At 39.1% G+C, this 15,424-nt stretch overlaps 1 protein-coding gene across 5 annotated transcripts in view; it reads right to left on the reverse strand.

Moving 5' to 3' along the window:
- Positions 1-15,424, reverse strand: part of LOC133646968 (calcium-dependent secretion activator 2-like) — a 133,510-nt gene that overhangs the window by 85,418 nt on the left and 32,668 nt on the right. For all 5 annotated transcript variants that reach the window (XM_062042956.1, XM_062042955.1, XM_062042953.1 and 2 more), the window contains exons 4-6: positions 14,546-14,609; positions 8,419-8,542; positions 6,196-6,296 (exon numbers count right to left, since the gene is read on the reverse strand). In XM_062042956.1, the coding sequence (XP_061898940.1) occupies positions 6,196-6,296; positions 8,419-8,542; positions 14,546-14,609 (289 nt within the window). The remainder of the gene's footprint in view (positions 1-6,195; positions 6,297-8,418; positions 8,543-14,545; positions 14,610-15,424) is intronic.

Consider the following 15,424-nt stretch of genomic DNA (forward strand, 5'->3'; position numbering starts at 1 on the left):
TATCTTCATTTGAGAACGATGCTATCACGTTAGCTCAGTAGCTAAGTGTGTCACCGATGTATTGTCGTGGAGATAAAAGTCACTTTAAATGTCCATTTCGCGCTCTCGCCTCTCATTTTCAAGAGGATATAGTATCCTAGGTGGTTTAAAATACAAATCCGTGATCCACAATAGAAAAAGGAGAGAGTGTGGAATCCAATGAGCCAGCTTGTACCTAAGTTACGGTCAGAGCGAAAAAAGCTCTCTAGTCCTTCACTGTAACGTTCCTCATCTACGAATCTTTCATCCTCGCTCAAATTAATGGGGTAATCGTCGCTTTGTCGCTCCGAATCTCTCTCGCTCCATTGTAAACAACGGGGAATTGTGAGGAATACTAGCTCCTGTGACGTCACGCTACTTCCGATACAGGCAAGGCTTTTTTTTTATCAGCGAGCAAAAGTTGCGAACTTTATCGTCGATTTTCTCTACTAAATCCTTTCAGCAAAAATATGGCAATATCGCGAAATGATCAAGTATGACACATAGAATGGATCTGCTATTCCCGTTTAAATAAAAAAAAATTCATTTCAGTAGGCCTTTAAGAAAACTCAAAAATCCCATCTCAAAAAATTTGAATATTTCCTCAGACCAAGTAAAAAATAAAGATTTATAACAGCAAAACAAAATCAAACATTTGAAAATGTCAATTAATGCCCTCAGTACTTGGTTGGGAGTCCTTTTGCAGGGATTACTGCACCAATGCGGCGTGGCATGGAGGCAATCAGCCTGTGGCATTGCTGAGGTGTTATGGATGCCCAGGATGCTTCAATAGCGGCCTTTAGCTCATTTGCATTATTGGGTCTGGTGTCTTTCAGCTTCTTCTTCACAATACCCCACAAATTCTCTATGGGGTTCAGGTTAGGGGAGTTGGCAGGCCAATCGAGGACAGTAATGCCATGGTCAGTACACCAGTTACTGCTGGTTTTGGCACTGCTGGATCATGCTGGAAAATGAAATCATCATCTCCATAGAGCTTTTCAACAGATGGAAGCATGTAGTGCTCTAAAATCTCTTGGTACACAGCTGCATTGACTCTGGACTTGATGCAACACAGTGGACCAACACCAGCAGCTGACATGGCTCCCCATACCATTGCTGACTGTGGGAACTTCACACTGGATTTCAAGCAACTTGGATTTTGCTCCTCTCCAGCCTTCCTCCAGACTCTAGCGCCTTGACTTCCAAATGAAATACAAAACTTGCTTTCGTCTGAAAACAGGACTCTGGACCACTCTGCAACTGTCCAGTGCTTCTTTTCCATAGCCCAAGTCAGACGCTTCTAGAGATTTTAGAGCACTACATGCTTCCATCTGTTGAAAAGCTCTATGGAGAGGATGATTTCATTTTCCAGCATGATCCAGCAGTGCCAAAACCAGCAGTAACTGGTGTACTGACCATGGCATTACTGTCCTCGATTGGCCTGCCAACTCCCCTGACCTGAACCCCATAGAGAATTTGTGGGGTATTGTGAAGAAGAAGCTGAAAGACACCAGACCCAATAATGCAAATGAGCTGAAGGCCGCTATTGAAGCATCCTGGGCACCCATAACACCTCAGCAATGCCACAGGCTGATTGCCTCCATGCCACACCGCGTTGGTGCAGTAATCCGTGCAAAAGGACTCCCAACCAAGTACTGAGTGCATTAATTGACATTTTTAAATGTTTGATTTTGTTTTGCTGTTATAAATCTTTTTTTTTTTTTAAACTTGGTCTGAGGAAATATTCTAATTTTTTGAGATACGATTTTTTGAGTTTTCTTAAGCTGTATGCCATAATCAGCAATATTAAAATAATAAAAGGCTTGCAATATTTCAGTTGATGTGTAATGAATCCAGAATGTATGACATTTTTGTTTTTTTTAATTGCATTACAGAAAATAAAGAACTTTATCACAATATTCTAATTTTCTGAGACAGTCCTATATATACAGTACAGGCCATAAGTTTGGACACACCTTTTCATTCAATGCGTTTTCTTTATTTTCATGACTATTTACATTGTAGATTGTCACTGAAGGCATCAAAGCTATGAATGAACACATGTGGAGTTATGTACTTAACAAAAAAAGAGTAAATTAACTGAAAACATGTTTTATATTCTAGTTTCTTCAAAGTAGCCAGCCTTTGCTCCGATTACTTTTTCGCACACTCTTTTGCATTCTCTCGACGAGCTTTAAGAGGTAGTCCCCTGAAATGTTTTTCACTTCACAGGTGTGCTTGAAGCTCATCGAGAGAATGCCAAGAGTGTGCAAAGCAGTAATCAGAGCAAAGGGTGGATATTTTGAAAAAACTAGAATATAAAACATGGTTTCAGTTATATCACCTTTTGTTAAGTACATAACTCCACATGTGTTCTTTCACAGTTGTGATGCCTTCAGTGAGATTCTACAATGTAAATAGTCATTAAAATAAATAAAACACATTGAATGAGAAGGTGTGTCCAAACTTTTGGCCTGTACTGTATATATACACTCAGTATATATATGTATATATATTAGGGCTATCAAGAGATTATTTTTAAATCAAATTAATCACACTCTAGAACTCTGATTAATCATAACTAAACACAAGTTATTTGCTTGCATAAATAAACATTTCTGAAGACAATACCAGAATGTCATACAGGAACATTTTTTAAATGTTTTACTGAACTGCAAGTCATTGATTTACTCAAAACTTGGCGACAGTAAATATAATAAGAATTAAGTGCACATTTTGAAAGTCTTTGCAATAATCTTGCAAACAAGGTGTAGTTACTAAAGGATAATGTTGTAAACACTCATAAACATAGTGCACCATTTACTTTAGTTCAAACAGTTGTTTGTTTACCTTTTTCAGATGATAATGCTGATCTCTTTTTTTTGGTACCATGCGACCCCAGCTGGTTGTGATTACTTACAGGTGTCCAAGCTTCTCCAGGAAGCAAAATAAATTCACATTCAGCCGGTAGTTGCAACTTGACGCTGTTGTTTGTGTGGTACAGTTGTAGTAATAGTCCCTCTCCAAGATATTGTACGACGGATCAGCTGTGGTGATGTGAAGGACATCTTCTTGCAGGACTTGGGTCTTCACAGGTGTTAGATGTCCGTTTAGCAAAGGCATATGTTGAACTTAACGGTGGTAGCATGCTAGCATGTGGCTATCTGCTCGCGCTGCAGCAGCAACCGGCAGCAGTCGTCACTGCTCGCTGAGGACGCTGACTGCTGCTTGCTTTCAACTTAGAGTCTCCAAGACACAAAAAAAGCCTCCATTATCGCCGGGAAAAGTCGCTAGATTTGTTGCTAGTACCGTATTTTTCGGAGTATAAGTCGCTCCGGAGTATAAGTCGCTCCGGAGTATAAGTCGCACCGGCCGAAAATTCATAAAAAAGAAGGAAAAAACCATATATAAGTCGCACTGGAGTATAAGTCGCATTTTTGGGGGAAATTTATTTGATAAAAGCCAACACCAAGAATAGACATTTGAAAGGCAATTTAAAATAAATAAAGAATAGTGAACAACAGGCTGAATAAGTGTACGTTATATGAGGCATAAATAACCAACTGAGAACGTGCCTGGTATGTTAACGTAACATATTATGGTAAGAGTCATTCAAATAACTATAACATATAGTCACTCCTAATCGCTAAATCCCATGAAATCTTATACGTCTAGTCTCTTACGTGAATGAGCTGAATAATATTATTTGATATTTTACGGTAATGTGTTAATAATTTCATACATAAGTCACTCCTGAGTATAAGTCGCACCCCCGGCCAAACTATGAAAAAAACTGCGACTTATAGTCCGAAAAATACGGTAGTTGTTTACAAAAAAAAAAAAAGTCCCCAAGAGGATTGAAAACACTATCGGTGCTATTTTGAAGCGAAATTGGCCGCCTCCCATTGTGATCACAGACTGTGTCACAAATGATAACGTGATCATTTATTTTTATTTATCACAAGATTGACAGCCCTAGTGTATATATATTTATGCATATTTATACACTTACATAAATATAATAAATATATACATATTTACATACATCCATACATATATATACATGCATATTTATATATATGCATATAAACACACACATATGTATATATTAGGGCTGCAACAACTAATCGATTAAATCAATTAGTTGTTGCAGCCCTAATATATATATATATATATATATATATATATATATATATATATATATATATATATATATATATATATATATATATATATATATATATATATAATCGATTATAAAAATAGTTGGCGATTAATTTAGTCATCGATTCGTTGGATCTATGCTATGCGCAGAGGCAATTAAATTTTTTTTTTTTTTAATATAAACCTTTATTTATAAACTGCAACATGTACAAACAGCTGAGAAACAATAATCAAAATAAGTATGGTGCCAGTATGCTGTTTTTTTTCCCCAATAAAATACTGGAAAGGATAGAAATGTAGTTTGTCTCTTTTATCCGATTATTAATCGATTAATCGAAGTAATAATCGACAGATTAATCGATTATCAAATTAATCGTTAGTTGCAGCCCTAGTATATATATATATATGCATACACACACACACACGCACACATATATAACATCAATGTAGGTAAGTATGAAAAGTAAAGTAGTAAAAGTATTCTGAAAAGGCAAGAAAGTAAAAAAAAAAAGGTACTGTGAAGTATTGAAGTACCAGAATAGAGTATTGGTGTAAGTTCATAGCGTTCGTGAAGCAGAAATTAGTTTGATTTCCACATTGTGTTTAATTGTCATCACACGTCACTCAGAGCGCTGCCGTCGCCATGGCAGCGACAGACCAGAATAGCTGGAAACAGATGCTGGCACATGATCCGTTTGTAGCCAGCAAGCGTATGTGAGCAGATATGGTCATATGTGATCCATACGGCATCGTTCGAGATTATACGTGGTCATATGTGATCATACATCTGTGTTTATACGTGATCCTATGTGAGCATGCGTGATATGTATCATACGCGATCATATATGATCACGTGATCATATATGAGCAGATAACTCCATGGTGTTCAGGGATGAATAGTCTCTCCTATTGCTACTGTACTATTTTTTCAGCTACAGTTACATTAATCATTAGTAATGGAGCAGCCTAGTTTTGAATGGCAGGGTCCCGGCTATCATAAAAATATAACATTTACATAATAAAAATCAACTACAGGCTTTCCAAATGCTGTAATAAATTAAGCATGATGAGTTGACTTGAAACTGTTTAATGTTGCACTTTTTATATGTAGAAGAAAAGTTGTGTCATTTTATTTAATCTGAGCAACAACTTGAGGCAGTTAATTGTTAATTAACTTGGGCAGAATTATTATAGTGTTCCCAATGTTAAAAGGATAAAGCCATTGTTTACAAATTTGGTAAATAACCCAAAAATGTATATTTTGTTGTTTTCTTACTGTACCGAAAATGAACCGAATCGTGACCTCTAAATCGAGGTACATACCGAACCGAAATTTTTGTGTATCGTTACACCCCTATTAAAAGCATGGATATTTTTATCACATATTTAATATTCAGTATACAATTGTCCGTTTAGTGAAAGTTATCAAGTAAAATTAAATGTGCACACCGAAGCAAGACTGGGTTTTCAGCTTTCTCTTCAAAGAGTTAACATATCAGCTAGCATGTAGCATCACACGCAACAACGCCACGCAACCCCAATGTTTATTAGCAGGAAATTTAGCTAATTTTTGCAAAAATGTATTTAACGCTATGAAAAACGTTTTTATGGTAAAAAACTAGCAACATTCTACAGTGTAAAAAAATGATTTTACGGTACAAAAACCTATTTTACAGAATAAGAAACAATTATTTAAATTTTTGTGTACCGTTACACCCCTAGATCATACATAATCATATGTGATTCTATGTGAGCATACGTGATTATATGTGATCATATGTAGATATACGCGATATGTGATCACACAGGATCATGCGTGATCATATTTGATCATATGTGAGCGTGGGCGCGAACGTGCCAACGCTCAGCCAGGATGACAAGTGATCAAGAACGTTGATCAAGAGACTCCTGGAACCAAGGAGACGAGTGGCCTTTGACCCCACCAGCATGAGTCGGCAACAGTGGAAGTGATACTGCCGTGCAATACGTGCAATTCAAAAGAGAAAGTGAAACCTCAGAGTGATGCTCGTCGTTCTGCTGCAGGACTTCAATGACCAACTCTCCCAATCGCATCACGTCCTCCAGTCTCTTCTCCGGGTCCACTTCCACGTCCACTGGGAACATGCCACACCATCACCTTAGATTATCTTAAACATCATCACATGTATTCATCTTGTTATAGCAGCATGAATTTAGAGCTTCATATAATAGCTCAGGTAGGTTTCATCATCTTGTGTGCAGCTCCACAAATACCTCCCATACAGTCTATACCGGGGGTCAGCAACCCGCGGCTCTAGAGCCGCATGTGGCTCTTTAGCGCCGCCCTAGTGGCTCCCTGGACCTTTGATTGATTGATTGATTGATTGATTGAGACTTTTATTAGTAGGTTGCACAGTACAGTACATATTCCGTACAATTGACCACTAAATAGTAACACCCGAATAAGTTTTTCAACTTGTTTAAGTCGGGGTCCACTTAAATTGATTCATGATACAGATATATACTATCAGATCACCTCTTTCAGAGATGTGTAAAAATGGAAAAAGATGAAGAAAGAAACATTTTTCTGGTTTTAATATATTTTTTGTAGAACAAACATGACACAAACCTTCCTAATTGATAGAAATCGCACTGTTTATGTTATACATACTTCACTGATGAGAGTATTTGGCAAGCACCGTTTTGTCCTAATTTCAGCGACCCATGAACTCATCGTAGTTTCAAATTTCTCAGATGCTGCCACAGAAAGACGTGTCTTATGCCAGTGGTCCCCAACCACAGGGCCACGGCCCAGTACCGGTCCGAGGACCGATTGGCCGCGGCCGCACAAGAAATATAAAAAATTTAAAAAATAATATATATTTTTTTATTAAATCAACATAAAAAACACAATATATACATTATATATCAATATAAATCAATACAGTCTGCAGGGATACAGTCCGTAAGCACACATGATTTTATTTCTTTATGACAAAAAAAAAAAAAAAAAAAAAATTTTTTTTTTTACTATCCCTCCCCGGTCAAGCAAGTACAAAAAGGTTGGGGACCACTGTTTTATGCCACTCCTTTGTCTCATTTTGTCCACCAAACGCTTTACGCTGTGCGTGAATCCACAAAGGTGAGCTTTGTTGATTTTATTGATTCGCTGGAGTGCTTATCAGGCATATTTGGTCAATCCATGACTGCAAGCTAATCCATGCTAACATGCTATTTATGCTATCTGTATGTACATATTGCCTCATTATGCCTCGTTTGTAGCTATATTTGAGCTCATTTAATTTCCTTTACTTATGTCCTCTGTGTATTTAATTTATATTTGCATGTCTCATGAGACATCTGTGTAGAGCAGTGGTCCCCAACCTTTTTGTACTTGCGGACCGGTCAACGCTTGAAAATTTGTCCCACGGACCGGAAGGGGGGGGGCGGGGGGTGGGGGGGGAGGGGGGGTTGTAGTAAAAAAAAAAAATTATTATTATTATTTTTTTGTCATAAAGAAATACAATCATGTGTGCTTACAGACTGTATCCCTGCAGACTGTATTGATTTATATTGATATATGATGTATATATGGTGTTTTTTATGTTGATTTAATACAAAATAAAAAAAAAAAATATATATATATATTTTTTTTTGTTTTATTTTTTTTATTTCTTGTGTGACCAATCGGTCCACGGACCGGTATCTGTATGTAATATTGGCTGCATTTCTCATCGTTGTTTGTGCGCCACGTTGTTCCAGACCACAGCAAACGTCACCCAACTTGCAAAGATTGTAATAAATCCATTGGAAGAAGACATCCATTTAACTTGGACCCACACATCTATACCTTTGGCCATTAAAAGCCAGTATTTTCCAGAAGTCATCACACCTCCATTTTACTAATGATTTCCTATGTTGCAAAAATGTGTAGAATAAAAATTAAAATACAACATTTGTGTTAACAAAGATTTGCCCGAGCCTTTGATAGTAGGCTAATATAGCTGATATAGACACTTACATCATGCGTTGCCTTCATTATAACACTTATACAAGGCTTTTATTTTTTTGCGGCTCCAGACAGATTTTTGTTTTGCATTTTTAGTCCAATACGGCTCTTTCAACATTTTGGGTTGCCGACCCCTGGTCTATACTGTCTGAACAATACAAATAAACATATGCTCTTTGTGTTCATGGGGTCCCTAATGAAGTGGCCCTTTCCTCCCGGATCATTTCAAGTGAGAAGAGGAAGCCTACCTGTCATGTGAGCGTATTCTATCAGCTGGCCGTAATTGATCCCGGCAGCTTTCTCCAGACACTTGTGCACCAGCTTCTTCATCTCCTCTGGAGGAACTGCTGTGGTGATGTCCTTCATGAGGACCTGCAAGTTGAAGAAGGACGCTCATACAAACTTTGCTCCTGGAGCACTGGTGTCCAGCTCAAGGCCACTTCAATTTAATGTGGCTCTCTACGCCATTTTAACATCCCCCCCCCCGCATGTTTTAACATGGTCCGTCATTTCATTTTATTGTGGCCCGTCCCAAGATTTTAATGTGGCTATCGACGCCTTTTTATGTGACCCGCCACCTCATTTTAATTGGGCCCGCTACGTCATTTATCGTGGTCTGTCACTTCATTTTAATTTGACCTTCCACATAATTTTACCGTTGCGAGTTCCAACATTTAATTTTTTAAATGTGGTCTGCCAAATTATTGCATGTGGTTTGCCCGCCACATCATTCAATGTGGTTACTTCATTTTAGGTGACCCTCCACATCATTTTATTGTGGCCGCTCACAACATTTTAACGTAGCCTAACACATCATTTATTTGTGGTCCACCACTTCATTTTAAGTGGCCCACAACATAATTTTATGGTGGATCGCCACTTCACTTTAAAAGTGGCCCGCAATATCATTGTATGTGGTCCACCACTTCATTTTACGTGACCCTCCATTTATGCAACCTGCCACATTTTTTTAATGTCTACCATCCTAGTCACGTCCGTTGTGTCCTTGAGCAAGACACTTCACCCTTGCTCCTGATGGCTGCTGGTTAGCGCCTTGCATGGCAGCTCCCGCCATCAGTGTGTGAATGTGAGTGTGAATGGGTGAATGTGGAAATACTGTCAAAGCGCTTTGAGTACCTTGAAGGTAGAAAAGCGCTATACAAGTATAACCCATTTATCATTTATAACATTATTTGAATGTGGATTGCCACATCAAATTAACGTGGCCTGCCATGTCATTCTAATGTGGCCCGTCCCAACATTTTAAAGTGACACACCATATAAATCTATTGTGGCAGAACACATCATTTATGGCGGCCCACCACTTAATTTTTATTTGGCCCGCAACATCACTTTATTGTGGATTACAACTTCAATTTAATGTAGCCCGCCATGTAATTTTATTGTGGCACGCCACATAATTTTAACGTAGGTGGCCTGCAACATCCTTTTATTGTGGATTACAACTTTAATTTAATGCGGCTGCCATATCATTTTATTGTGGCACGCCACATAATTCTAACGTGGGTGGCCCGCAAAATCTTTTTATTGAGGATTATAACTTCAATTTAATGTGGGTTCAATATCATTTTATTGTGGCACGCCACATAATTCTAACGTGGGTGGCCCGCTACATCATTTTATTGTGGATTACAACTTCAATTAATGTGGCCCGCCATATCATTTTATCGTGGTACGCTACATATTTCTAATGTGACCCGCCATATCATTTTATTGTGGCACGCCACATAATTCTAACGTGAGAGCCCGCAACATCCTTTTATTGTGGATTACAACTTCAATTTAAGCGGCCCGCCATATCATTTTATAGAGGCACGCCCCATGATTCTAACATGGGTGGCCCGCAACATCATTTTATTGTGGATTACAACTTCAATTAATGTGGCACGCTACATAATTCTAATGTGGCCCGCCGTTTAATTTTATTGTGGCACGCCACATAATTCTGACGTGGGTGGACCGCAACATCCTTTTATTGTGGATTACAACTTCAATTTATGTGGCCCGCCATATAATTTTATAGTCGCACGCCCCATGATTCTAACATGGGTGGCCCACAACATCATTTTATTGTGGATTACAACTTCAATTAATGTGGCACGCCGCTTCATTTTATTGTGGCACGCCACATAATTCTAACATGGGTGGCACGCAACATCCTTTTATTGTGGATGACAACCTCAATTTAAGTGGCTTGCCATAGCATTTTATTGTGGCACGCCACATAATTTTAATGTGGATTACAACTTAAATTAATGTGGCCCGCCATATCATTTTATCGTGGTACGCTACATAATTCTAATGTGACCCGCCAAATCATTTTATTGTGGCACGCCACATAATTCTAACGTGAGAGCCCGCAACATCCTTTTATTGTGGATTACAACTTCAATTTAAGTGGCCGGCCACAATTTTATTGTGGATTACAACTTCAATTTAAGTGGCCTGCCATATCATTTTATAGTGGCACGCCCCATAATTCTAACATGGGTGGCCCACAACATCATTTTATTGTGGATTACAACTTCAATTAATGTGGCCCGCCATATCATTTTATCGTGGTACGCTACATATTTTTAATGTGACCCGCCATATCATTTTATTGTGGCACGCCACATAATTCTAACGTGAGAGCCCGCAACATCCATTTATTGTGGATTACAACTTCAATTTAAGTGGGCCGCCATATCATTTTATAGAGGCACGCCCCATGATTCTAACATGGGTGGCCCGCAACATCATTTTATTGTGGATTGCAACTTCAATTAATGTGGCACGCTACATAATTCTAATGTGGCCCACCGTTTAATTTTATTGTGGCACGCCACATAATTCTGACGTGGGTGGACCGCAACATCCTTTTATTGTGGATTACAACTTCAATTTAGGTGGCCCGCCATATAATTTTATAGTCGCACGCCCCATGATTCTAACATGGGTGGCCCACAACATCATTTTATTGTGGATTACAACTTCAATTAATGTGGCACGCCGCTTAATTTTATTGTGGCACGCCACATAATTCTAACATGGGTGGCACGCAACATCCTTTTATTGTGGATGACAACCTCAATTTAAGTGGCCTGCCATATCATTTCATCGTGGCACGCCTCATAATTCTAACGTGGGTGGCCCGCAACATCATTTTATTGTGGATTACAACTTCAATTTAAGTAGCCTGCCATATCATTTTATCGTGGCACGCTACATCATTTTAATGTGGCCCTCCATATCATTTTATAGTGGCACACCCCATGATTCTAACATTGATGGCCCGCAACATCATTTTATTGTGGGTTACAACTTCAATCAATGTGGCACGCTACATAATTCTAATGTGGGTGGCCCGCAACATCATTTTATTGCGGATTACAACTTCAATTAATGTGGCTTGCCATATCATTTTATCGTGGAACGCTATATAATTCTAATGTGGCCCGCCATATCATTTTATTGTGGCACGCCACTTAATTCTAACGTGGGTGGCCCGCAACATCCTTTTATTGTGGATTACAACTTCAATTTAAGTGGCCTGCCACAATTTTTTTGTGGATTACAACTTCAATTTAAGTGGCCTGCCTTATCATTTTATTGTGGCACGCCCCATAATTCTAACGTGGGTGGCCCGCAACCTCATTTTATTGTGGATTACAACTTCAATTTAAGTAGCCTGCCATATCATTTTATTGTGGCACGCTACATCATTTTAATGTGGCCCGCCATATCATTTTATAGTGGCATACCCCATGATTCTAACATTGATGGCCCGCAACATCATTTTATTGTGGGTTACAACTTCAATCAATGTGGCACGCTACATAATTCTAATGTGGGTGGCCCGCAACATCATTTTATGGCGGATTACAACTTCAATTAATGTGGCTTGCCATATAATTTTATCGTGGCACGCTACATAATTCTAATGTGGCCCGCCATATCATTTTATTGTGGCACGCCACTTAATTCTAACGTGGGTGGCCCGCAACATCCTTTTATTGTGGATTACAACTTCAATTTAAGTGGCCTGCCACAATTTTTTTGTGGATTACAACTTCAATTTAAGTGGCCTGCCTTATCATTTTATAGTGGCACGCCCCATAATTCTAACGTGGGTGGCCCACAACATCATTTTATTGTGGATTACAACTTCAATTTAAGTAGCCTGCCATATCATTTTATTGTGGCACGCTACATCATTTTAATGTGGCCCGCCATATCATTTTATAGTGGCATACCCCATGATTCTAACATTGATGGCCCGCAACATCATTTTATTGTGGGTTACAACTTCAATTAATGTGGCACGCTACATAATTCTAATGTGGGTGGCCCGCAACATAATTTTATTGCGGATTACAACTTCAATTAAGTGGCTTGCCATATAATTTTATCGTGGCACGCTACATAATTCTAATGTGGCCCGCCGTTTTCATTTTATTGTGGCACGCCACATACTTCTAACGTGGGTGGCCCGCAACATCCTTTTATTGTGGATTACAACTTCAATTTAAGTGGCCTGCCACAATTTTTTTGTGGATTACAACTTCAATTTAAGTGGCCTGCCATTTCATTTTATAGTGGCACGCCCCATAATTATAACGTGGGTGGCCCGCAACCTCATTTTATTGTGGATTACAACTTCAATTAAAGTGGCCTGCCATATCATTTTATAGTGGCACGCCCCATAATTCTAACGTGGGTGGCCCACAACATCATTTTATTATGGATTACAACTTCAATTTAAGTAGCCTGCCATATCATTTTATCGTGGCACGCTACATCATTTTAATGTGGCCCGCCATATCATTTTGTAGTGGCACACCCCATGATTCTAACATTGACGGCCCGCAACATCATTTTATTGTGGGTTACAACTTCAATTAATGTGGCACGCTACATAATTCTAAAGTGGGTGGCCCGCAACATCATTTTATTGCGGATTACAACTTCAATTAATGTGGCTTGCCATATCATTTTATCGTGGCACGCTACATAATTCTAATGTGGCCCGCCGTTTTCATTTTATTGTGGCACGCCACATACTTCTAACGTGGGTGGCCCGCAACATCCTTTTATTGTGGATTACAACTTCAATTTAAGTGGCCTGCCACAATTTTTTTGTGGATTACAACTTCAATTTAATTGGCCTGCCATATCATTTTATTGTGGCACGCTACATAAATTTAATGTGGCCCGCCATATTATTTTATCGTGGCACGCCTCATGATTCTAACGTGGGTGGCCCGCAACATAATTTTATTGTGGATTACAACTTCAATTAAGGTGGCCCGCCATATAATTTTATCGTGGCACGCTAAATCATTCTAATGTGGCCCGCCACATCATTTTATTGTGGCACGCCACATAATTCTAACGTGGGTGGCCCGCAACATCCTTTTTATTGTGGATTACAACTTCAATTTAAGTGGCCTGCCATATCATTTTATTGTGGCACACAACATCATTTTAATGTGGCCCGCCATATCATTTTATAGTGGCGCGCCCCATGATTCTAACATGGGCGGCCCGCAACATCATTTTATTGTGGATTACAACTTCAATTAAAGTGGCACGCTACATAATTCTAATGTGGCCCGCCGTTTTCATTTTATTGTGGCACGCCACATACTTCTAACGTGGGTGGCCCGCAACATCCTTTTATTGTGGATTACATCTTCAATTTAAGTGGCCTGCCATTTCATTTTATTGTGGCACGCTACATAAATTTAATGTGGCCCGCCATATTATTTTATAGTGGCACGCCTCATGATTCTAACGTGGGTAGCCCGCAACATCATTTTATTGTGGATTACAACTTCAATTTAAGTGGCCTGCCACAATTGTATTGTGGATTAAACCCTCAATTTAAGTGGCCTGCCATATAATTTTCTTGTGGCACGCTACATAATTTTAACGTGGCCCGCAATATTATTCTCTTGTGGCACGCCCCATAATTCTAACGTGGGTGGCCTGCAACATCATTTTATTGTGGATTACAGCTTCAATTTAACATGGCAGGCCATTTAATTTGATCGTGGCACGCTACATAATTCTAACGTGGCCCGCCATATCATTTTATTGTGGTCCACCACTTCATTTCACGTGACCCTCCAGGTTATTTTAAATTGGCATGCCACATAATTCTAATGTGGCTGGCCAAGTCATTAACGTGGCCAGCCAAATCTTTTGACGTGGTCCTGCCAAACGATTTAATAGTGGCCTGTCCCATCATTTCATCGTGGGTCGCTTAAAAAAAGAGCCTAATACTCAAAAACAGTTGCCTTTGCAAATTGAGGCTATGAATATTCCTGGCCATAATGGCAGTGAAAGGAGTTTGAGGGGCGTGTGGCGTACCCGCTCCTGCAGGGACAGCGTGGCCTTCAGGGCGCCATCTGGTCTTCCAAAGGGGAAGCAGTACCTGCAGACAAGAACAAGAGAAGGGCAGAAGATGCGTCGGCAACAGATGGCTGCATCCTTTCTTCTAATTACGCTTTTCTCACCTCCGTCTCCGAGTGCAGACGAGGGGGCGGGGCTAAGCTGCACCTCTAAATTGACAACGGTACTCGGTACACAAAAGTGAGTGCCTGCAGGCGCGCGGGTCACATGATTAGCGCACAAAGCGAGGAGCTGACCTTCCAGTGAACAATTAGCATCACGGCGCATGTTTTTTTCCCATCACGCACCATAAGTCTGGGATTATATCAGAATGAATAATCGTCAATACATCTTCATTTTTGAGAAAGACATGTTTCAAATGGACAAAAAAAAGTGCAGTACTTCTCTGCAACCAGCAGAGGCGCTGTGGAGTTCATCTTACTCGAACGCCAACGTGGTGACATTTTTTTCATTCATATATGTCAATAAAAAAGTATTCATACTGTCCAGGCTTTCAAAGCGTGCAGCGGCCAATACAAAGTACACAAACATGTCTTTACGTTTTTTATTATTTTATAGCCCTTTTGTCATAGAAAACTTTGTTTTTATGACAAAAACTCCCAAAAATATTTCAAAGTGGAATTTTTTATATGAACTAATTGGAACCTTAAATCAGTCAATAATTCCTAACAACATACATTTTAATTCATTATTTTTTTAGCAAAGAGTTTTCAAGAATAAAACCCCACTAAACATCTTGGGGATCCAAAAGGGTCCCACTCATAAAAGTGTTATACACTCATAAATAGGTCATACACTTTTTTTTTATTTTTACTTTAAACACTTAAATCTTTAGAA

This window comes from Entelurus aequoreus, linkage group LG03, assembly GCF_033978785.1.
Source record: "Entelurus aequoreus isolate RoL-2023_Sb linkage group LG03, RoL_Eaeq_v1.1, whole genome shotgun sequence".
In the NCBI taxonomy this organism is placed as follows: domain Eukaryota; kingdom Metazoa; phylum Chordata; class Actinopteri; order Syngnathiformes; family Syngnathidae; genus Entelurus; species Entelurus aequoreus.